Source organism: Schistocerca piceifrons, chromosome 4 (genome assembly GCF_021461385.2).
Source record: "Schistocerca piceifrons isolate TAMUIC-IGC-003096 chromosome 4, iqSchPice1.1, whole genome shotgun sequence".
In the NCBI taxonomy this organism is placed as follows: domain Eukaryota; kingdom Metazoa; phylum Arthropoda; class Insecta; order Orthoptera; family Acrididae; genus Schistocerca; species Schistocerca piceifrons.
The window spans coordinates 656,443,735-656,467,890 of NC_060141.1; the positions used below are offsets into that span (position 1 = coordinate 656,443,735).

At 42.3% G+C, this 24,156-nt stretch overlaps 1 protein-coding gene across 1 annotated transcript in view; it reads left to right on the forward strand.

Moving 5' to 3' along the window:
• LOC124796387 (sodium-coupled monocarboxylate transporter 1-like) overlaps positions 1-23,887 on the forward strand; it is a 33,447-nt gene extending 9,560 nt beyond the window's left edge. Inside the window, exons 3-4 of the mRNA XM_047260555.1 lie at positions 1,141-1,316; positions 23,309-23,887. Coding sequence (XP_047116511.1) covers positions 1,141-1,316; positions 23,309-23,579 — 447 coding nt within the window. The 3' untranslated portion in view covers positions 23,580-23,887. The remainder of the gene's footprint in view (positions 1-1,140; positions 1,317-23,308) is intronic.
• Positions 23,888-24,156: the final 269 nt, after the last annotated feature.

Consider the following 24,156-nt stretch of genomic DNA (forward strand, 5'->3'; position numbering starts at 1 on the left):
ACAGTTCACATATGCTGGTTGAAAATATAGCTGTTAGGCTCTGTCAGCACGCGACTATTACAGAAATGCTTTCTGAACTCAAATGGGATTTTCTACAATGAAATCCTATTCTTATCGCGAAACACTGTTGAGAAGGTTTAGAGAAGTGGCATTTGCGGCTGATTGCAGAACGATTCTACTGTCAGCAATGTCACATGCCGCAGAACGATTGTGAAAACAAGACCAGGGAAATTAAGTACGGAAGCATATACGCAGTCGTTTCTCCCTCGCTCCCTTTGATGACTCGGACAAGATACCCTACAGTATGCAGTGTATGGTGGATTGTGGTATATATACTGTAACGGCCTAGAATATAGTCGAGAGATGTAACCAGCACACTCATGGAGAATGACCTGCCTGTTCAGATGCAGCAAGATCTAGCCAGACCCAACTTAGTCAAGTCAGCGGCTTGGGACACAGCCTCCAGGAAGCTTCTGGGGTTTGACACCCTCACTGTACGGCAACAGGCAGAGCCCAGTCACTGGCCTGTTTTCGAGACGGTATTACAAAACACAGAAGCGCAGCTCCTTCGAAATAGCACCCAGACACCTGCATTTAAATCCACGGCCCAGCCGTGTTGGTTATCAGCACAGCAAGGGCCATGTTATAATGTGATCATTCGTCTGCTGATTTCTTTTTAGAATATGTAAACGAATGTGTGAAACCTATAGAAAATGGCTCTTAAGCACTATGAGACTTAACATCTGAGGTCATCAGTGCCCTAGACTTAGAAGTACTTAAACCTAACTAACCTTAGGACATCACACACATCCATGCCCGAGGCAGGACTCGAACCTGCGACCGTAGCAGCAGCGTGGTTCCGGACTGAAGAGCCTAGAACCTCTCGGCCATAAAGGCCGGCTGAAACCTATAGAGAAAGCTATCTGAAAAATGATTCTACAAGGCGAACTCAGGACCGCCGATCATCTAAAGTAAACGAAGGAATTTAGTACTGAACTGCACAGCTGTTACTGCCGGGTATATGTTGGGAATGCGTATGAAACTGAACTGATAATATCGCCCCTTTCTGTGCCTAATTGTCAATCACTTCGTTGTTCTTAACCTGCAGCTCACAGCAGTCCATTTGTACCTCTGTTACAGGGTGCTCTGGTTGGCAGCCTGTTGGGTATGGCGGTGGTGGCAGTCATTATGTCAGGGGCTCAGAGCGCCCACGCCATGGGCCGCATGAGGTACCCCTCACTGCCTACCTCCGTCGAAGGCTGCCCTGCCAACTTCACATCGGTCATCGAAACCGTCATACCGTCAAGTACTCCAAGGTAAGCTAAATACTGCAAATAGGAGTTTCGAATCGTGATGGTAGAAAAAGATTTTCGGTACAGGTTATTGGCTAACAGAGGGAAGAGATGTCGTACAGTTAAGTTTCAATAACGGTCTGTGCCACTTTGCTCAGAAGGAGATGTCCCCGGCGGTGGGATCGACTTTTTGAAACCTTCTGTACGGTTATGTAGGATAAGATCCGAGGTGTAATACACCCCAGGCATTCGCCCTGCTGCGAATAATTGACAAAAATTTTTTTTGGAATTTTGCCTGCTGCTGCTGATGATGATCGTATGGCGTTGTTGGCCGGGAGGCCCCATGCGGGGCAGTTCGGCCGCCGTATTACAATGACGCCACTTCGGCAACTTGCTTCATCAGTGATGATGGAAAATGACACACAACATCCAGTCATCTCGAGGCAGAGAAAATCCCTGATCCCGCCGGGAATCGAAACCGGGACACCGTGCGCGGGAAGCGAGAACGCTACCGCAAGACCACGAGCTGCGGACTTTGTCTGTTGATCAGTAACACTGAAAAAGTTGTACTGCATAGATTGGTTGAGTTGTGCATTGGGTAGGATGATAGCTTTATACGCAGAAGGTGGGTGGTTCGAATCATACCAGATGCAATAATTTTTTTTAAAATTTCAAATCTTTCACAAAATGACTTGGATCATCATTTTCATTCAATCAACCGATTTAAAAGTAATTTTTTATTTCCATTCCTTTGATGCATAATTTTAATCACAATATCAACTTATTCAATTCCCTCATTTTTCTTCCTATCGTTCTTTATCCATTTGAAACGTTTGTTCTTGTGTTTTTAATTAATTTTATGCATTAATTTCGATTTTATTTCTTTTGTTTCATCACCCTGTTGCTTCGTCCACATTATTGCGTTCATTATATCTATTTCTCATATTGCTTGAATTTCGTTTTACTTATAAATTCTTGTTTGATTTAAATCTTCATCTGCGTTATTTTGTCCCTCGTGCAACAGGTATTTAGGTTATGTTTTAAATGTTTGTACGACGATTAACGTGCAAAAAAGAATGTACATCTGGTAACGAAAAATACATTTTTCACACCATTGCACGATCAATGTAAATAGATTACTTCGTCTTTTTGTTTCATAATTGGTAGATCCGAATTTTCAAATAACTAAATATAGTAATAGATAAATATAATTAAGTTCATATTCACAAAATTTCCGATAGGAAAAAGAATGATATAAAGAATGAAATGGAACAAATGAAAATGATCATACGGGGATTAGAATGACGTGGCAAAGGAATAGAATTTTTTAAAATTCATTTACTCCAATTAATTGAATAAAAATAATAAGGAAAGTCATCTCGAGAAATATTGAAAAATAAGAGAATTTATTCTACGTGACGGAATTCGACCCCAAAAGCTTCTGTAAGTGACGCTTTTTTCCTACATATCACACCCCACAACCAAACTATTTGTGACGACTTTTTAACGGTATTAAGGATCACGCAAAATTCCGAAATTTTTCTGCGTCAATTACTCGCAAACGAGGACCCATCATGATGAGTGGCTGCAGGAGTGACATCAGGGTTCTTAGCCAACATCACAGTATATCTGGTATCAAAATATTGATCCCATCATTGTATACCTCTCCTTGTCAGTTAAATTACAAACCCTTGTGCACTGTGCCATTTTGCATGTACATGTATCGGTACGGCTGAAAGCAAGGGGAAACTGCGGCCGTAATTTTTCCCGAGGGCATGCAGCTTTACTGTATGATTAAATGATGATGGCGTCCTCTTGGGTAAAATATTCCGGAGGTAAAATAGTCCCCCATTCGGATCTCCGGGCGGGGACTACTCAAGAGGATGTCGTTATCAGGAGAAAGAAAACTGGCGTTCTACGGATCGGAGCGTGAAATGTCAGATCCCTTAATCGGGCAGGTAGGTTAGAAAATTTAAAAAGGGAAATGGATAGGTTAAAGTTAGATATAGTGGGAATTAGTGAAGTTCGGTGGCAAGAGGAACAAGACTTCTGGTCAGGTGACTACAGGGTTATAAACACAAAATCAAATAGGGGTAATGCAGGAGTAGGTTTAATAATGAATAGGAAAATAGGAATGCGGGTACGCTACTACAAACAGCATAGTGAACGCATTATTGTGGCCAAGATAGATACGAAGCCCACACCTACTACAGTAGTACAAGTTTATATGCCAACTAGCTCTACAAATGACGAAGAAATTGAAGAAATGTATGATGAAATAAAAGAAATTATTCAGATAGTGATGGGAGATGAAAATTTAATAGTCATGGGTGACTGGAATTCGAGTGTAGGAAAAGGGAGAGACGGAAACGTAGTAGGTGGATATGGATTGGGGCTGAGAAATGAAAGAGGAAGCTGCCTGGTAGAATTTTGCACAGAGCACAACTTAATCATAGCTAACACTTGGTTTAAGAATCATGAAAGAAGGTTTTATACATGGAAGAAACCTGGAGATACTAAAAGGTATCAGATAGATTATATAATGGTAAGACGGAGATTTAGGAACCAGGTTTTAAATTGTAAGACATTTCCAGGGGCAGATGTGGACTCTGACCACAATCTGTTGGTTATGACCTGTAGATTAAAACTGAAGAAACTGCAAAAAGGTGGGAATTTAAGGAGATGGGACCCGGATAAACTGAAAGAAGCAGAGGTTGTACAGAGTTTCAGGGAGAGCGTAAGGGAACAACTGACAGGAATGGGGGAAAGAAATACAGTAGAAGAAGAATGGGTAGCTTTGAGGGATGAAGTAGTGAAGGCAGCAGAGGATCAAGTAGGTAAAAAGACGAGGGCTAGTAGAAATCCGTGGGTAACAGAAGAAATATTGAATTTAATTGATGAAAGGAGAAAATATAAAAATGCAGTAAATGAAGCAGGCAAAAAGGAATACAAACGTCTCAAAAATGAGATCGACAGGAAGTGCAAAATGGCTAAGCAGGGATGGCTAGAGAACAAATGTAAGGATGTAGAGGCTTATCTCACTAGGGGTCAGATAGATACTGCCTACAGGAAAATTAAAGAGACCTTTGGAGATAGGAGAACCACTTGTATGAACATCAAGAACTCAGATGTAAACCCAGTTCTAAGCAAAGAAGGGAAAGTAGAAAGATGGAAGGAGTATATAGAGGGTCTATACAAGGGCGATGTACTTGAGGACAATATTATGGAAATGGAAGAGGATGTAGATGAAGATGAAATGGGAGATACGATACTGCGTGAAGAGTTTGATAGAGCACTGAAAAACCTGAGTCGAAACAAGGCCCCCAGCGTAGACAACATTCCATTGGAACTACTGACGGCCTTGGGAGAGCCAGTCCTGACAAAACTCTACCATCTGGTGGGCAAGATGTATGAAACAGGCGAAATACCCTCAGACTTCAAGAAGAATATAATAATTCCAATCCCAAAGAAAGCAGGTGTTGACAGATGTGAAATTTACCGAACAATCAGTTTAATAAGCCACAGCTGCAAAATACTAAGACGAATTCTTTATAGACGAATGGAAAAACTGATAGAAGCCGACCTCCGGGAAGATCAGTTTGGATTCCGTAGAAATACTGGAACACGTGAGGCAATACTGACCGTACGACTTATCTTAGAAGAAAGATTAAGGAAAGGCAAACCTACGTTTCTAGCATTTGTAGACTTAGAGAAAGCTTTTGACAATGTTGACTGGAATACTCTCTTTCAAATTCTAAAGGTGGTAGGGATAAAATACAGGGAGCGAAAGGCTATTTACAATTTGTACAGAAACCAGATGGCAGTTATAAGAGTCGAGGGACATGAAAGGGAAGCAGTGGTTGGGAAGGGAGTGAGACAGGGTTGTAGCCTCTCTCCGATGTTATTCAATCTGTATATTGAGCAAGCAGTAAAGGAAACAAAAGAAAAATTCGGAGTAGGTATTAAAATCCATGGAGAAGAAATAAAAACTTTGAGGTTCGCCGATGACATTGTAATTCTGTCAGAGACAGCAAAGGACTTGGAAGAGCAGTTGAACGGAATGGACAGTGTCTTGAAAGGAGGATATAAGATGAACATCAACAAAAGCAAAACGAGGATAATGGAATGTAGTCAAATTAAGTCGGGTGATGCTGAGGGAATTAGATTAGGAAATGAGACACTTAAAGTAGTAAAGGAGATTTGCTATTTGGGGAGCAAAATAACTGATGATGGTCGAAGTAGAGAGGGTATAAAATGTAGACTGGCAATGGCAAGGAAAGCGTTTCTGATGAAGAGAAATTTGTTAACATCGAGTATAGATTTTAAGTGTCAAGAAGACTTTTCTGAAAGTATTTGTATGGAGTGTAGCCATGTATGGAAGTGAAACATGGACGATAAATAGTTTGGACAAGAAGAGAATAGAAGCTTTCGAAATGTGGTGCTACAGAAGAATGCTGAAGATTAGATGGGTAGATCACATAACTAATGAGGGAGTATTGCATAGGATTTGGGAGAAGAGAAGTTTGTGGCACAACTTGACCAGAAGAAGGGATCGGTTGATAGGACATGTTCTGAGGCATCAAGGGATCACCAATTTAGTACTGGAGGGCAGCGTGGAGGGTAAAAATTGTAGAGGGAGACCAAGAGATGAATATACTAAGCAGATTCAGAAGGATGTAGGTTGCAGTAGGTACTGGGAGATGAAGAAGCTTGCACAGGATAGAGTAGCATGGAGAGCTGCATCAAACCAGTCTCAGGACTGAAGACCACAACAACAACAACATGTGTCAGTGTTGATGCTGATCTGTCCGTCTAAAGAAGGTGTTTGCTCGATGCCTCGTGTTATCTCATCCTTAAATAAAACGTGAACACAACACTACACTGTTTGCAGGCAGTCATGACAATCATCAATCGCAGCCACTTTATAAAATTGAGTATTGTGCGGCAATTCGTTTGCTGCGTTTGAAGGGAAACAACGGCGCAACCATCCACAATAATAGAGTGGACGTATACGGCAAACAGTGCACCATCACATGACACTGAGATTAGGCGGCGCAGACGACGCTTCGAATGCTGCTGAACAAGTCTGAAATGACGATGAACTAAGTGGCAGTGCCTCTGCCTGCATAAAGCCAGATATTACTAGAGGAGACCCTGCTGTCTGAATACTGGTTTTACATAGTCTAGACAATAAAGGAGAAAAAGATACTTAGTAATGCATCAAGTGTTGTGAAGCCATCGTACAACCGAATCATGAATTGGTACTGAGAATTTTATGCAGCCAGTTGTCAATGTGTGACATTTTTACCACAACTTAATTCAGGACTGCGTTATGCCATTATATGAATATCTACTTTAGGGTGCCCCAAAAATTCGAAATAGTTTTTATTTGAACGCATACCCTCTTAATTTACTTGTACGATGACAAAACAACTATATGTAAAATTTAAGAACCTTAGAATGTTGGCAACCCAGGCCGACTTGCATTGCAACATGTCAGGTTGGCCGTACTTGGTAAGAAAGGCGAAGGCGCGCGCCCTCGTTCGGCGTGTCTCTAACATTGTTAGTCTAAATTGTTGACAGTAAGTGAAAATGTCAGTGGAATTACGTAGTAGTTCTACAACTCGTATATTTTCAATAGGTGCGGTAAAACATCAGATAAAACGTTCAAAACTGCCATCTAATGGACAAGTTCTAGCAGTTTTATTTTATAATATTTGGGAAGTGAATTTAACTGTCAGTGAAAGTGCAAATCTCACTATTCGGGAATGTATGATCTTTTGGGAAAAGCCGCGTATACCTACCAAATCTGTACCTAACTGTGAATTAGTGAACCTGTATCAAGTTTGGAGGGAGTTGCAAAAAAATTCACAAAAATCCCAAAAGCTATTTGAGCAGCGCCGACAAGAGTTTGTCAACAAGTTAGATGATTTTTTCGACATTGCACACGCCAATACACTTCAGTTAATGAAAATAAATGAAGATAAAAATCTTTTTACAGCGACAGAGAGGGCCAGGTCGTCCTGGTCACTTAGCTAGAATGGACAAGAAGCTGGCTAGTAAAGAGGAAAGTTCGCGCATCAGAGCTATTGAGGAAGAAAACTGACGTGCTAAATATTTTTCCACGTCAGCTCCTTCAACAGCATCTTATGAAGCATTAAAAAATGACTAATCTTCAGATTGTAATGAAAATGAGATGTGTTTGCAAGAAAATTTCACAACTGTGATTGAGAACATAAAACCTGGAACCAGTAACACACCTATGCAGAAATGTTTCATTACTCCAAAATTAGTAGCAGTGCTAGATAGGTGCCAGTTGAGTGTGAGAGATTCAGTCTATATCCTTGAAGCTACCATTGTAGCACTTGGAAATAATGATGATGAATTTTCTATAAATAAGTCCTGCATTCAAAGAATTCGTACAGAGAAACGGAAAGAGCGCGCGGAAGCAATAGATGTTAATTTTCAAAACGAGTTACCAGATGTTGTGACTGTTCATTGGGATGGCAACCTGTTGCCTGCTACACATAATCGGGAATCAAAAGAAGAACCTTTCTATTTCATATAGAAATAAAGAGCAATTTATTGGTGTGCCAAGGTTGGAAAACTCTTCAGGAGGTGAACAGGAGAAAGCTGTATGGAACCCGATTGTGGACTGGATTCTCGAAGACAAAGTGCAGTTTCTTTGTTGTACGGCTTCAAATACAGGTCTGTGTGCTACTGGAGCAAAAACTTAACAATAGTGTCATTCTTTTTCCTTGCCGCCAGCACGTGTATGAACTAGGGTTAAGAAATGTATTCCAGGTAAAAATCAGTTCAGTGACAACAAGTCCTGATAAGTCCTGATATTTCATTCTTCAAAAAGTTCCGAGATAACTGGAAAAGTATAGATCCAGATAGCACACAGCGCTACAAAGAAAAGGTCGCAATGCATCTGACTGTTTCAGAAATTGACAATCTGCTTGAGTTTGGACTGACAAAAGAAATAATCAGAGATGATTACCGAGAGTTGATGAGCTTTCTGTTATATTTTTAGGTGGAGATACAGACAGAAAATTCAACATAGGGCCTCCAGGTGCCATACATCAAGTTCGATGGATGGCGAGAACTATATATTCCCTAAAAGTATCATTACTTTGCGCTCAGTAAGAACTTCGAACAAGGAGAAGGAAGCGCTGTTTGACATTTACCTGTTCATCGTGAGATCCTACGTCCAGTGTATTTTGGCAGTAAGTCACCCCACCAAGATCTGTGCTTTTTGAAGTCAATGAAGGCATACAAAAAAATAGGTAAAGACATCTCAAAAGCAGCTCTACCGAAGATAAGCCAGCATTTATGGTATTTTACTGGTGAAGTTATTGTCTTGTCACTGTTTGATGATGATGTGGATCTAGAAACTGTAGCTGCACCACCGTTTAGGATAGGGAAAGTTAGTTTTGTGCCATATTCTGAGCGCAATTTACATCCAGGTGCAGGCCAGATTGCAGTGGGTTACACATACTAGCAGTTGCGAAGGAAAATAGAGGCCACAGGGGCGTAGAATTGCTGGAGAGGGCGCACACAGCAGTTTGCATGGCGCAAGTCGCGCACGGAAGGAGCCCACTGGCCAACCTAGCGTGTTATGAATGCGTGACACGAAGCGGCGCGCTTGGCAGAACAGAAGCGCACAGCCGAGTATAAATAGGTGCTGTTTTCTAACGAGATTCATTCAAGTGTGGCAGCTCTCCTGGACGGCGGGGCTTGTCAAACTACCAACTTCACACAGCAGCAGATGGAGGGCCAGCGTGCCAGTCCACGGCGGGTAGTAGGTTCGACCCTCTGAGGCCGACGTGGGGTCCTTAGCCAGCCAGCGGTGGGCCACTCCACGGCTCGCTACCGAGGACAGGCGTCCTGGCTTCCAACACACGTCGGTGACATCCGGGCGACGGAACATGGCGCAGACCATCTTGCAGTTGTCAGCGGGCCGCTCGGCGGCTCCTCGGAGCGGCGCAGAGGCAACGAGGGCAGGGACAGCTTAGTCGGCAGGGACGCAGACCGCCGAGTCAACCGCGGCATCCTGGCGTAATCGCAACTCCGCTGGCGTACAAGACTGGCTCGACACAGCATTGCATTACACGGACCGCTGGGATGATTCCTCAGCATTGCGGGGCCCTGTGACGCAGACCAAGAGAAGCGACGGCACTGTAGCTACAAAACAATAAATCACCTGGAAAGTTCTAGCCGAGTTTTAATACGGCACCTTGTGGCACCCATCCACTACATTTGGTGTCTTCCCGCTACAAAACAAAACTAAAAATGGTTGAAAATTTAATCAAAGATAATTTATCAGCTGATGCTAACCATTACATCCCTTTGAAGGAATAACTTTGCGGTCCATTGTTTGGTGAGATAAATAAATGAATAGAGAGGTTGGTTGTATAGTGTTCTGTATACATCATAATTTTGTTAACTGTTAACATTCTCCTCGAATGTCCTGTCATGTGGTCAAACAATGCTTCCCTTCAAGAAACCAGAAAGAAGGTTTCAGCTCTGAGAGCAGTGAATGATACAATTGAAAGAGTGGTCAAGTTGATGCAAGACTTTCATGCTTTAATCTCTGTTGAGAAGGGAAAAAACAATTTTTGTTACGTTGCGTACAAGAACACCGAAAGATTTATGCTGACTGCAGAAAAAAAACTTTGAAACGAAAATGTAGAGACTAATGTTTTTACATGTCAAATTGTGAATAAAAACGATTTGGGCAATTTGGTGTTTTATTTACCAAACAATCATGAAGTTCCAGAATCCCTCCATTCTCACATAGTAAGAGTTTTCAAGTCTCATGTTTAGCGTCAAGTTATAATAATTCAGTTGTAATAATATTTAGTTTGTGAGTTATTAAGGTCAAATAGGAAAAAAAGGAGGGTATGCGTTTTCGTTTTCACAAAAAAAATCCCCTTTATATCTTGGGACACCCTAACCTACGTACATATGTATGTATGTAGGCCTATGTATGATCCACATCTGCTCCTAAGTCACTGGACCAGCTTCAACCATACTTGGCATACATATCATTTACTGTCCTGAAATAATCACTGGGCGGGGGTAAGTAACACCTATCAATCAAAGGCATGGGACTGTGGGTGAAAAAGCCGTGTTGTCACGACGTGTGAATATCCATATTATACTCATCCAGTATTTGATAATGAGAGCACTTAAAGAGTTGCAAACAAACGTAAGTTCGAAATTTCAAAAATCAAATGGCTCTGAGCACTATGGGACTCAACTGCTGTGGTCATAAGTCCCCTAGAACTTAGAACTACTTAAACCTAACTAACCTAAGGACATCACACACATCCATGCCCGAGGCAGGATTCGAACCTGCGACCGTAGCGGTCACGCGGTTCCAGACTGAAGCGCCTTTAACCGCACGGCCACACCGGCCGGCTCAGATCGAAATTTGTTCAAAGGAAGTTTATTTACAATCATTAAATTGGCCGCACTCGAAACCTGTTCCAAATGGTGTTACCAGTATACGTCATCCATTTGCTTTTGATGCTGGCGGGGAATTTTCCCTTCAACAGTAAAAATTTTCAGTAAAAAAACCTGGTGTGGATTGACAAGAGCTAGTCATTTTGCTGAAGGCGCATTTGGAATTTTTGCAAGCAAATGACGGATTTTGCACCGACGAGGAGATGTGGGTGTTGAGTTAGTTGAGATTATAATTAAAACATATTGTATAGTTCACAATTATGTGAGCATTGTTGATGGTTGCAACTTTGAGAACACACTGACCTGTCAGTTGATAAATATGTCTGCAAGAGGCACTTGAGGCGACGGAAGAGCAAAAATGTATGGATTAAAAATCGTAGGGCAACATAACAAAATATCTTTATTAATAACTGTTTCAGCACATTGAGGAGACATTTTCAGATATAAAATACAAGAGGGGATCAAGAACAAGACACATTTAATAACTAAATTTCCATTGTACTGTACATACCAATATAATTATTTTATTTTATTCACTGTGTATCAGCTACCAGGCATTCCACTTGGTAATAATCTAGTGACTAAAATTCTCTTACTGAATCGAAAGGGCGGTTCGGATCAGTATATTATGAAGATATGTAAAACCTGGTGGCTGACAAGCACCGAACGAAATAAAATTATTTTATTGGTATACAGGGTGAGTCACCTAACATTACCGCTGGATGTATTTCGTAAACCACATCAAATGCTGACGAATCGATTCCACAGACCGAACGTGAGGAGAGGGGCTTGTGTAATTGGTTATACAAACCATAAAAAAATGCACGGGAGTATGTTTTTTAACACAAACCTACGTTTCTTTAAATGGAACCCCGTTAATTTTGTTAGCACATCTGAACATATAAACAAATACGTAATCAGTGCCGTTTGTTGCATTGTAAAATGCTCGCCGACCGTGGCCCGTGTTTGTTACAACACGCAACTGAACGTCGGAGGTTTCAAGCGTCTACTTTAGGTTACAATACCTCCGGATGTAATTAACATTTTACAATGCAACAAACGGCACTGATTACGTATTTGTTTAATGTTCAGATGTGCTAACAAAACTAACGTGGTTCCATTTAAAAAAACGTAGGTTTGTGTTAAGAAACATACTTCCGTGCATTTTTGTATGGTTTGTATTAAACAATTACACTAGCCTCTCTCCTCACGTTCGGTCTGTGGAATCGGTTCGTCAGTATTTGATGTGGTTTACGAAATATATCCAGCGGTAACGTTAGGTGACTCACCCTGTATATCATACTGTGTCATGGCGGCTGCAGTGTAACACGTGTTAAGTTCGGCTCGCGAAATTTAGTTGAATTCGAAGGTGTTCTCGCAGGTGGTGTTGTCTAGTACAAGTGGAAATCGTGAAAACAACAGTGTTCTGTGCAGTAGTGCTATTTTTTTTCTGTGCTCCGCCAATATCTTCGAGAAAATGGTAAACAGAAGAGTGAACAGCAGCGCGTCCAGCAGCGGGGAAGCAGCAGGTGCGGCGGGCCCGCTCTTGGCGGAAGGTGCGGCCGCGGCTCCCGGTATAGCGGAGCTGGTCCGCTCTGAGGTAAACGCTGCGCTTCGCGATAAAAACAATCTCGATCTGATAGCAGGCACTATATCAGATACTGTAACGGCAGCAGTATTGGCCAAAATGCGTGAAACTGTTGAGGCCAATACTGCCGAAATTACAGCACTAAAAAAGTCTGTGTCTGAATACGAGAAAAAGGCACGAGAGTTGGAAGTGAAACTGTCCGCCGCAACTGACAAACTAGAACAGTACCAAAGGCGAAATAGTCTACGACTGTTTGGAGTAGTAGAAAATAATGAAGAAGACACGGACAACCTGCTTATACAGGTTGCGCGTGAAAAATTAGGCGTTGAAGTGACCAAGGCAGACATTGACAGGAGCCATCGGGTGGGACGAAAACTACCAGGTGCCACCAAACCTCGTCCAATAATAATTAAATTTGTCTCGTACCGAAAAGGGCAGAGATCTTTACCCAGAAGAAGAAGTTAGCAAGGACAGGTCTTACAATAAGGGAAGATCTGACACACGAACGGCTAAAGATTTTAAACAGTGCCATATCCCATTTCGGTCTTCAGAATGTGTGGCCTCAGGATGGCACAGTAATCATTAAGACAGCAGCTGGAAAGAAGACAGTCACAAACATGACAGAACTGAATAGTATTAAGTGAAGCTACTCGAGCCAAAAGTGCAAACTTAGCACCATTTGCAATTGTAACAGCCTCAATACTCAGATATAGTCTTGTAGTTTTATTAATTTTTTAATTATACCCATATTTGTACCTTCAACTAATTGTTTTTGTAACTGTATTAACTTTTCACTATTTTTTGTGTCTGTAGGTCTAACCATTACTTAATTTTAGTTACTGCTAATACTTTTTTCATTTTCTCAGTTTATTCTCTTCCGTTCTGAAATAGTTCTATTCCAATTATTAGTCTCTCCTTTAGTTCATTAATCACCCATCTCTTCGGTTTAAATTGTTCATAACAAAATCACTATCAGTATTACTTTAGCAAATTTCAATCTAATTGTAGCTTCCTACGATAATCACTACCAGTATCACTCTAGTAAATTTCAATTTAATTCTAGCTTCCTACGATAATCTATTAATTATTAAGCTTACTTCTCTCTGCTGGCAGCATCGGCCTCTTAAATCACTCCCTTCTCCCTTATTTCCACCCTAAGCTGTTTCAAATACGCTAATTACATTTCTCCTCTTACGACAGAGGATACACAGTGACACACAGCTGTCACTATTTTGGTCATATTCTCCTTGCACCGAATACCACTAATCCATTTTCTATACTCCCGCAACCTCAGGAAATCTTTAGCAGTCACCGTTCTTTCGGCACTCGCAATGTCACAAACAGGGCGCGCAAAATCTCGGACACCCCTGTGTTATGTCACTTGGCGGAAGCAGCGGCCAGTGCCCCTCGCGGCAGGTAGTGCCTAACAAAGGGACAAACCAGTCTGCCACCCTACTCCAGGCTGCTCAGCGGAACGCGTCAGAGCTTTTAGCAGCTCACTGCAACATCCAGTCTTTACCTGCGCATTACGAGAACTTAGCCTCCTCTTCAACCAACTAAACTACCACGTAATCCTCTTATCCGAAACGTGGTTGAAACCACACATATCCTCTGCATCTTTTCATCTCCCAGGGTACACATTTCTTAGAGCAGACAAATCAAAAAAACGAGGTGGCGGGGTCGGCGCGTATATACGAACAGAGCTCAAAGCGAAAGTCTTATGTACGTCAAATCCTGCTGAAGAAAAAGAGGCTGAATTCATGTTCATTGAAATAAATATACAAAGTCGGAAATTCTTGACTGGCGTCGTGTACAAGCCGCCAAAAATAAGCTCAATGAGTTCCTTCCAGTCGGAATTACATTCACTTCAGTGTCAATACGAACATGTCATCGTAATCGGTGACTCGAACATAGACCTGCTAAGAGACACTCCCTCCGCAATAAACCTAAGAAGACTGTTTAGTTGCAATAGCATGAACATTCTTCCATTACAACCTACACACCATTCGGCGCACAGTCATACTCTTATAGACATAATCGCAACGAAACAGACTGACAAAGTAAGAGATGTTGGTCAAACATCGGCCCCTGGCCTCTCAGCACATGATGTAATATTCCTGGCCTACTCTCTGCAGCCCCCAAGGATCAAATCGCGTTACATAACTTGTAGGAACATGAAACGTATTGACCTTGACGCTCTAACAGCCGATTGCTCAGAAATCTCATGGCATCAAATAATCAGAAAACCCACAATCGACGGCAAAATTAATGAACTTGGTGATAAACTCACTGCCCTCTATGACAAACATGCACCTGTGCACACAATCCGTGTAAGAAAATCTCCTGCTCCATGGCTGACAGCTGAATTACGTCAAATGATGACTAATAGGGATGCTGCCCACAGGCGTTTCAAGGCAGATCCGAAACCCGAGCGTTTCGAAGAATATAGAAAGCTACGGAACAGAGTGAAACAATGCATTCGCAATGCTAAAATCAGGCACGCTCGCTCCCTTGTATGCAGCGATCTGATGCCCACGACTCTATGGAAGAATCTCCGTAGCTTGGGGGTCGGAAAAGCAAAATCGGAAACTACTTTTCATGTGTCAGCTAACGAATTAAATGAATTCTTCTCTGCACCTCTGAATACCAGCACAGCTGATAATTACCGTCCACAAGAATCCCCAAACAGGATAACTAACAACGATACCTTCCATCTAAAACATGTAACAACAAGAAAAGCAGTAATGAGAATCTCTTCTGATGCAATAGGCAACGACAGTATCGGTATAACCATGATTAAGAATGTTGCCGATATCTTAGTACCTGTCTTAACTGACATATTTAATTTTTCCCTCGTGAACGGAATATATCCCACTGCATGGAAAAGAAGCCTAATTCGACCCATCCCTAAGATCGAAAACCCGCAACTGCCTAGTTATTACCGACCAATTAGCATACTGCCTGCTGTTTCCAAAGCACTTGAATATATTGTTCATGACCAAATCACTGAACACTTGCATGAATTCAGCCTATATGACAAATTTCAATCCGGTTTCCGTAAACATCACAGCACAAACACTGCTGTAATTAGAGTAACTGATGACCTGAAATATGCCATCGACAATCGAAAGGCAACAATATTGACGCTACTGGACTTCAGCAAAGCTTTTGACACTGTTAACTTTGACATATTGCTCAGAAAAATGCAACAGCTTAATTTCTCTGATAGTGCAATGAGATGGTTTGAAAGCTACTTAAAAGACAGACAGCGATGTGTTGTCTGCATAAATGAAAAATCTTCCTGGAAACATGTTACCTTGGGAGTGCCACAAGGATCAGTCTTAGGACCACTTTTGTTTTCTTTACATGTCAACGATATTTCGTCGGTTCTGTCCTCCTGTAAATATCATTTCTATGCCGACGACCTCCAGCTCTACCTAAGCGTCAGACCTGAAGATGTAAACACTGCAATCGTTCAGATGAATGATGATCTGTCTTCAGTAGTGACATGGGCGAAAAACCTGGGGCTTAAACTAAATGCAAAAAAGACGCAAGTAATCTTAATAGCCCATCAGAAATTAATAAGTTCAGATTTCCGCGAACGGCTACCTCCTATTCTGCTCGACGGTACTCCAATACCATATCAGAAAACAGTGAAGAACTTGGGTGTAACTTTGGATGAGCATCTCGACTGGGCGGAGAATACAGTCGCAGTGCGCCGAAAGACGTCTGCTTGTCTCTATGCTCTCAAAAAGTTTCGGAACATATTTCCACAGGACTTGAAACGCCAGCTCGTGCAAGCACTCGTTCTACCGAACCTCCACTATTGTGATGTGATTCAACAAGGCATGAGTAGTGAAAACAAAAGATGGCTAGAGCTAACCATGAATGCCTGTGTGCGTTACACCTGCAACATTCGCCGATATGATCATGTTAGCGCTTCATACTCCGAGCTAGGGTGGCTGCGGCCGGACAAATTGCGTGACTACCACACTCTATGTCTACTCCACCGACCCCTCGTCGCGCAAGCACCGCAGTACCTTGCTTCAGAGATTAAAAACCTGACATGTCATCATAATCGAAACACGAGGTCACTCTTATTTCGTATCCTAACTGTGCCCACTCACAAAACAAAAACTTTTGCAAACTCCTTCTCAGTTGCCGCTGTCCGCCTCTGGAACAAACTGCCCCTTACTTTGCGCAAAATTCGATCTCCTGCTGCTTTTAAGAAGAAGTTGAAGCATTTCCTACTATCATCCTCATAAAGTTATCCACAAAATTAATGTACCAAGCCAATCCTTTCATCTGTCAAATAGCAAAGCTAGCGTCTCCTATCTTGCTCCTGAGATGCCTTCCTCTTCATCTATCTCTATTAGCCACGCAATCTTCTTTTCCTTTATATTTCCTTAATTGTGTTTCATCACGTCTCTATTCTTCTCCTCCCTTCACCATGAGTCTCCCTCATACTCCCTGCTGCCAGCACTCCTATCTAAAATCTGTCTCTTCAATAATGTCTAATTATAACAGTACTTGTGACCTAAGAATATAAACTCTATATGTATGTATTTTTCCAGGTGTACCTGTCAAATTGTTTATTTCACTTTTTGTACTAGATGTTGTTTAACATGCCTACTAAAACATATGAATGTAAAATAAGTATAATGCCTGGTTAGATGTAAGAGAGGGCCTGATGGCCCTAATCTTGCCAGGTTAAATAAATCAATAAATAAAATAAAATAAAATAAAATAATGGAAATTTAATTAATCTCATATAATTAAATACAGACAGGATATCCAAATTACGTTCAAAGTTGGGGTGCTATTCCAATACCAGAGAGATTCGGTTAATCTCGCCACAAATGTTTTATCAAGTGAAGTGAAGTGAAGGACTCCTGGCAGAGAGTCATCAATAATGTGATAAGTACAAATGAGAGACTTAATGCTATTGGTTTATGCAACACAAATCTATGTCAAATATGGGCTGAAGGTGTGAACTGAACTTTGTGTTAGGGATAGCGTTAGACTACGGTAGTCCGTGCGAGTGAGGTAGCTGCACTGCTACGGTGATCAGTGAGACCAAAAGTTCCATGCTAAACTTAAGAGGATTTTCACAGATAAAATTAGACCTGGCAAAAAACGCGGAGCCACACACGTCCCTAGGCATTGTCTTCCACAAGTGCCATCTTAGAATGAATGCCATAAATTAAAGGCAATGTTACATAATATTAGATCCGCCACAAGAGAAAGCCGGCCGGAGTGACCGTGCGGTTCTAGGCGCTGCAGTCTGGAGCCGAGCGACCGCTACGGTCGCAGGTTCGAATTCTGCCTCGGGCATGGATGTGTGTGATGTCCTTAGATTATTTGGGTTTAATTAGTTCTAAGTTATAGGCGACTGATGACCTGAGAAGTTAAGTCGCATAGCGCTCAGAGCCATTAGAACCATTTGAACCACAAGAGAAAACAGATACAGAGACCTGAGCGTCTTGGAGAAGGTTGTTAATATAACTATTCTGGCAAAAGCGCTTCATTTAGGACAATGTTTGCCAACCTCCAAAGGGATAGCGAAGTCGATAATGACTGAAGTATGTGGTTATATATGGCAAGGACACATATTCCGCGTCGCATCTTGTGCTTTAACACTAAAGATGGCCAAAGGCGGCCCAGGCACAATAGATATTTACGAGAAAACAACCGTTTTGTATTTAAAGAGAATACCATCCGGACACCGTCGACGAATGTCCCATCGATCAATCCTAAATTAAAACATGTACGACAATTTTACATCGTACTCAGCTATATCAGAATCAAGCGAAGAAACCAGTCAGATGCAAACAACAGTTCGATCGTAGAAGTGATAATGCAGAATATGAAACGGAACAAAATTGAACGGAAATTTCCAAACAGGAATTGGAATTCGGTCTGGAAAAATCTCGCCACAAATATTTTATCATGTGAAGTGAAGTGAAGGACTCCTGGTACAGAGTCATCAATAATGTGATAAGTACAAATGAGCGACTTAGTGCTATTGGTTTATGCGACACAAATCTATGTCATAAATGCCTACTTGTGGACACACTCTCACACAGATTTACAGGTGTTTGCTATGTAGATATATGGAAGGACGTCAAAAGAAAAATAGCTTTGATAAAACGAACTGATAGTAAATATGTATAAATCTCAGATTTGTTGGTTCCAGATCAGGTAGCTTATCCCTATATGAAAAACGTCATAATGTGACTGTTAGGGAATTATGTCAATTACATTATTAACAAGAAAGGAGATGAGAGCCCACTGGAGTTCCAAGCGTGTATCTAAAAAAGATTATTTTCGCCCACTCTCATTAAAAGATCAGAAACTACAATTTGGAAATATGCTAAACATCCATTTCCGAAAGTCGGGTGTAGGGTAAGAAACACGTAGCTGCTCAATGTATTGTTGTGGAGCTTGCAGGGGTGATGGCAAGAAGGAGAGGATAGCTGCTGAGGGTGGAGTACGGTGGGAACTTCGTGGGCCCCGAGGCCGCTACGATATCTGTGAAGGCCTCAGTAGAACCCTGAAATGTCATCCCTCGCACGTTGTTAGGTGACACTGCATGTAATTACAAACGAAAATGACAAAGTATTTAGAAAAAAATAAAACTAGAACTAAGGCTTGAATAATTTTGATGGATTATGGACTATAGACGCTCTGTAAGCAGAAATCCATTGGTCTCCGGTTCGTATCAGGCCCGGAGGAAACATTTTTAGAGCTGTAGGACAACTGATACACAAGATAACGATTGTTCTTCCCGCGAAATTCTCCTTCACCGCATTGAATCTTCACCCGGGCGATGATCATCGCAAGGGGCAGCCTGAAGCCCTTCCGTGCCATGAGACGATTATGATTATTCATAGTCAGAAAATGAATGATATATGAATGAATATTAATACTGTAATTCGTTATATTTTGGCCACGATACAATTTATATGTATGTTTTGTGATTCGTGGTATTATATTGTTTCTGTGCTGACAAATAAACCAACTTGGAATAAAAAATGTGGTGTAATGGCTAGCACATTCGTTTAGCAATGATGATACGTAGGTTCAAGTCCTGGCTGTAGCACAAATTTTAATTCATTTATTCAGCTTCTATCATTATGAGAAAATTAATTATTAAATTATTAAATCGTCTTGTAAGTCATTTTCTTTATTTTGGATCTGAAGATGTCTCATCAATGAACTGTACCTAGTTATTAATAACTATATTTTTGAGATCTTTACCTGCCATTTTTAATCCTTATATTTTAACACAACAGATCACTTGTCTCCCTATTTCACAATGACAAATAGCAACAAAAGAAGAGGAACATATGGCAAAAAGACCACTACACAGACTACACTACTGGCCATTAAAATTACCATACCAAGAAGAAATGCAGATGATAAACGGGTATTCATTGGACAAATATATTATACTAGAAGTGACATGTGATTACATTTTCACACAATTTGGGTGCATAGATCCTGAGAAATGCCTTGATAGGCCTGGGCATTGAGTCAAACAGAGCTTGGCCGACGTGTACGAGTACAGCTGCTCAAGCAGCTTCAACACGATATCACAGGTCATCAAGAGTACTGACTGGCGTATTGTGACGAGCCAGTTGCTCGGCCACCATGGACCAGACGTTTTCCAGTTGCTGAGAGATCTGGAGAATGTGCTGGCCAGGGCAGCAGTCGAACATTTTATGTATCTAGAAAGGCCCATACAGGGCCGGCAACATGCAATTGTGCATTATCCTGCTGAAATGTAAGGTTTCGCAGGGATCCGATAAAGGGTAGAGCCACGGGTCGTAACACATCTGAAATGTAACGTCCACTGTTCAAAGTACCGTGAATGCGAACAAGAGGTGACCGAGAAGTGTAACCAATGGCACCCCATACCATAACGCCAGGTGATATGCCAGTACGGTCATGACGAATAACGCTTCCAATGTGCCTTCACCACGATGTCGCCAAACACGGATGCGACCATCATGATGCTGTAAACAGAACCTGGATTCATCCGAAAAAATGACGTTTTGCCATTCGTGCAACCAGGTTCGTCGTTGAGTACACCATCGCAGGCGCTCCTGTCTGTGATGCAGCGTCAAGGGTAACCGAAACCATGGTCTCCGAGCTGATAGTCCATGCTGCTGCCAACATCGTCGAACTGTTCGTGCAGATGGTTGTTGTCTTGCAAACATCTCCATCTGTTGACTCAGGGATCGAGACCTGGCTACACGATCCGTTACAGCCATGCGGATAAGACGCCTGTCATCTCGACTGCTAGTGATACGAGGCCGTTGGGATCCTGCACGGCGTTCCGTATTACCTTCCTGAACCCACCGATTCCATATTCTGCTAACAGTCAATGGATTTCGACCAACGCGAGCAGCAACGTCGCTATACGATAAACTGCAATCGCGATAGGCTACAATCCGACCTTTATCAAAGTCGCAAACCTGATGGTAGGCATTTCTCCTCCTTACACGAGGCAGCACAACAACGTTTCACCAGGCAACGCCGGTCAACTGCTGTTTGTGTATGCAAAATCGGTTGGAAACTTCCTTCATGTCAGCACGTTGTGGGTGTCGCCACCGGCGCCAATCTTGTGTGAGTGCTCTGAAAAACTGATCATTTGCGTATCACAGCATGTTCTTCCTGTCGGTTAAATTTCGCGTCTGTAGCACGTCATCTTTGTAGTGTAGCAATTTTAATGGCCAGTAGTGTATTTTCATCTAGTGTCTTGGCAAAATTGCTTTTAGGAGGAAATCTTCTTCTGATCTGAATGAAATTATTTGTAGTTATATACGAAGCAAAAAAATTAAACTTATTTGTTCTTTTATCTATCCACTTTGCATAATTCTTCCAGTTCTGTATCCTCCTACTCTCCCCCAACAAGTGCTATGGTAACTTTTTGTCACTTCTTCCTCGTATGCCTATTTATATAGTCTGGTTTCCTAATATCGTACATACACGGATGTTGTTTCATCTCCTCAATCAACGACTCAATGTCCGTGTAATCTATGTAGCACGTCACCATTGAAACATTTTGACGGATCACGTGACGGACTGAGTGCTGCGTGAAAAACTGCTAGTGCAGCCATTGAGGCAACTGAAATTATTGCAGAGGAACTGGACGGGGGGTGTCTGCTGCGCGTGACACGAAGGAGTGCCCCGCCTGACCCAGCAGCTGCGGGTGTTCTAGCGCTGTGTGGCCGCCCTCGCTTTGTGCTGGAGTTCTATTTCGGAAAGCAGAAAAACGTCATCCGCTAAGTTGCAATGCGGACGAATGTAAGTGTTGACTGATCGTGATGGGAGGTCATTGGAAAGGATTATGACGAAAAATAAGAGGACGACAGCTGCAAAAGTCACTGCAGAAGTGAATGTCTCACTTGGGAAACCTGTCATCATCAAAATAACGCAAAGGGAGATCTATAAACAGCAATATGCGGGATGAGTTGGAATTCCAAGTTTTCTAGTGTCTGATTATTTGAAACTCCTTAAACCTTGCATACTGCATAAACAAAGCTCGTAATACCTGATGTCTATTGGTCCCAAGAAAGTAGTAATGCAGTAGCTCCTTCGCGCACCATAGCATTCGACTGTTGTAGTATCGTGTAAGACGTGGCCTTTTTTTGTATATTATAATATTTTGGGATTTAAGGTCTAACCCACCGAGGATCAGACAAGGGCACTTGTTCCTATACCTTCCCCCATCGCTTCCTTCCTCTCTCTCTGTCTGTGACCCCACGCCCTCCGCTCAACCCCCCCCCCCCCCCCCAATATCCCTCTTAGAAAAACAACTTCTAAAACCTAAAACGCATCCTGTCCCACCAACAGACAAACAAATAAATCTGATGAAGGTCGAAATATTTGATGTTTACGACTACTAACACTTGATCCCAGACCCATGAACTACGAAATGTCAAAATTATTCCGTCATTAAGCGCGAAACTATAGTTGCAGTCACGAACGATGGCGGTCGAGCTTAGGCTTGTTCTGCGCACCTGTGTCACGCGTTCATCCACAGCCAATAAGAGTTCAGTAGTGTTCTGAGCGCTAGCGCTCTGAATGTTATATGCAATGCGAGCATTATACGCGATCGTAGCGAGTCATTTAGTGAATTTTTATTCCACTTGTTACCAGTTATCACGGCTGATCGTGGCTGTGAGCGGCAAATTCTAAACAAGCAAGCGAGAGGCATGATTTGCGGGATACACGCTTTCATCAGGCGAAAAGCACTTGTATGCGTGTACCTCAGCTGTGGCAGGATCCGTTCTTGTCTCAACCTGCGCGAACCTCCTCTTTCGTGGATAGGAGTACAACACTACCTGCTCCCCTCGTAGATTAGGCTTGTACACTCTAGATGTTGTTCACAGCTTCTTCATTTGCACATGTACAAAGAGGGTCGTCACTCAATCCCAGTCGATGTAGGCATATTTCAAAACCACGGTTGTACAAACTTCGGTTGTCTCTATTTGCTTGGGATACCAAAGAATTGTTGGGATCACTGTAACATTTCTCTTTCTACCTAGTGAAAATATTGCTGGAAATTAACAGCGATAAAATACTAATTGATCTTGATTGTCAGGATTTATTAAAAACGAAAAAACACACAACAAAATAATTTTATTAAAAATCACCTTCAGACCATGTCTCGCCAGGTGGTGGGCAGAGACGACGGCATAGAACTCCAAAGTCGTGTTCTCCTCCCTCCTGATTGGCACCTCACTGTAAAACGTTTTACTGCGCTTTTGCGTGGGACGACGACCGTGTAGTTGACCCTTGATTATTCTGTTGTTCACCTTGTTCGCCACTGCGGATACCGCCGTCGAGTTTGGCTTTTATTAATGTGACGTCCTGTAGCTGATTGCAGGCTATCAACTTTAATTTCATGAAAACATGTTTGTCAAGTTGTCGTTATCGCTGTCCGCAGCCCAGTGACGGACGAGGTGCCGCTGTTGTTCCGGCTGTCGTATCTCTACTACACACTGGTGGGCGCCGTCGTCATGGTGACGGTGGGCTGGGCGGTCAGCCGGCTGACGGGTCCCCTCAAACCAGGGGACGTGGAGCCGTCGCTGCTGGCGCCTATGGTCCGGCCCAAACACCTGCGCCGGAAAAATTGCGCCGCCGACGCCGACCCGGCGGTCCGAGTTGAGCTGCTCCAGCAGGCGAAGCAGCAACCCGAGACACACGGAGCGGCCTAATGTGTCAACACACGACGACGAGGAGGCAGCAACCTCGCCAAGGGCTCCTGTACTCTGCCAGCCGTTTGCCTGACATGTGGTCGTTAATACATCTCTGAGTAACAGTTTCGCATCTTACACGCAGGAGTAATTATAGTTTCCTTTGTGTTCCAAACAGGTATCTGTTGAGCTACGACATTTCTACTTACCGTACACACTGCTGACCCTTTTATGCAGACAGTCTCAAATAAAATTTGTGTAGAACCAAACTGAGAAAAATATACCTAGCAAATACTGTTCAGATACCAGGCGACTGGCTTTCTTATAACGTTGCTAGTTACGGAGAAACGAACGGCAGTATTCCTTTTTAATCAGGAACGTCTACCTTTCATTTGGAAATCCGCTTCCTCTCCTCAAGACCCGTTTAACAACATATGATAGTGTACTATGATATTACTAAAGATTTTCCTCTAATGCACTAGCACGCAGTGAAGCTACCCAGCGTAGCGTAAATCGTCCACTTCCTGCAGCTGACAGTGAACAAACATTATTACAAAGAGCGGAAAAATACTGGTATCGGATCAAAAGAGGTGAATAT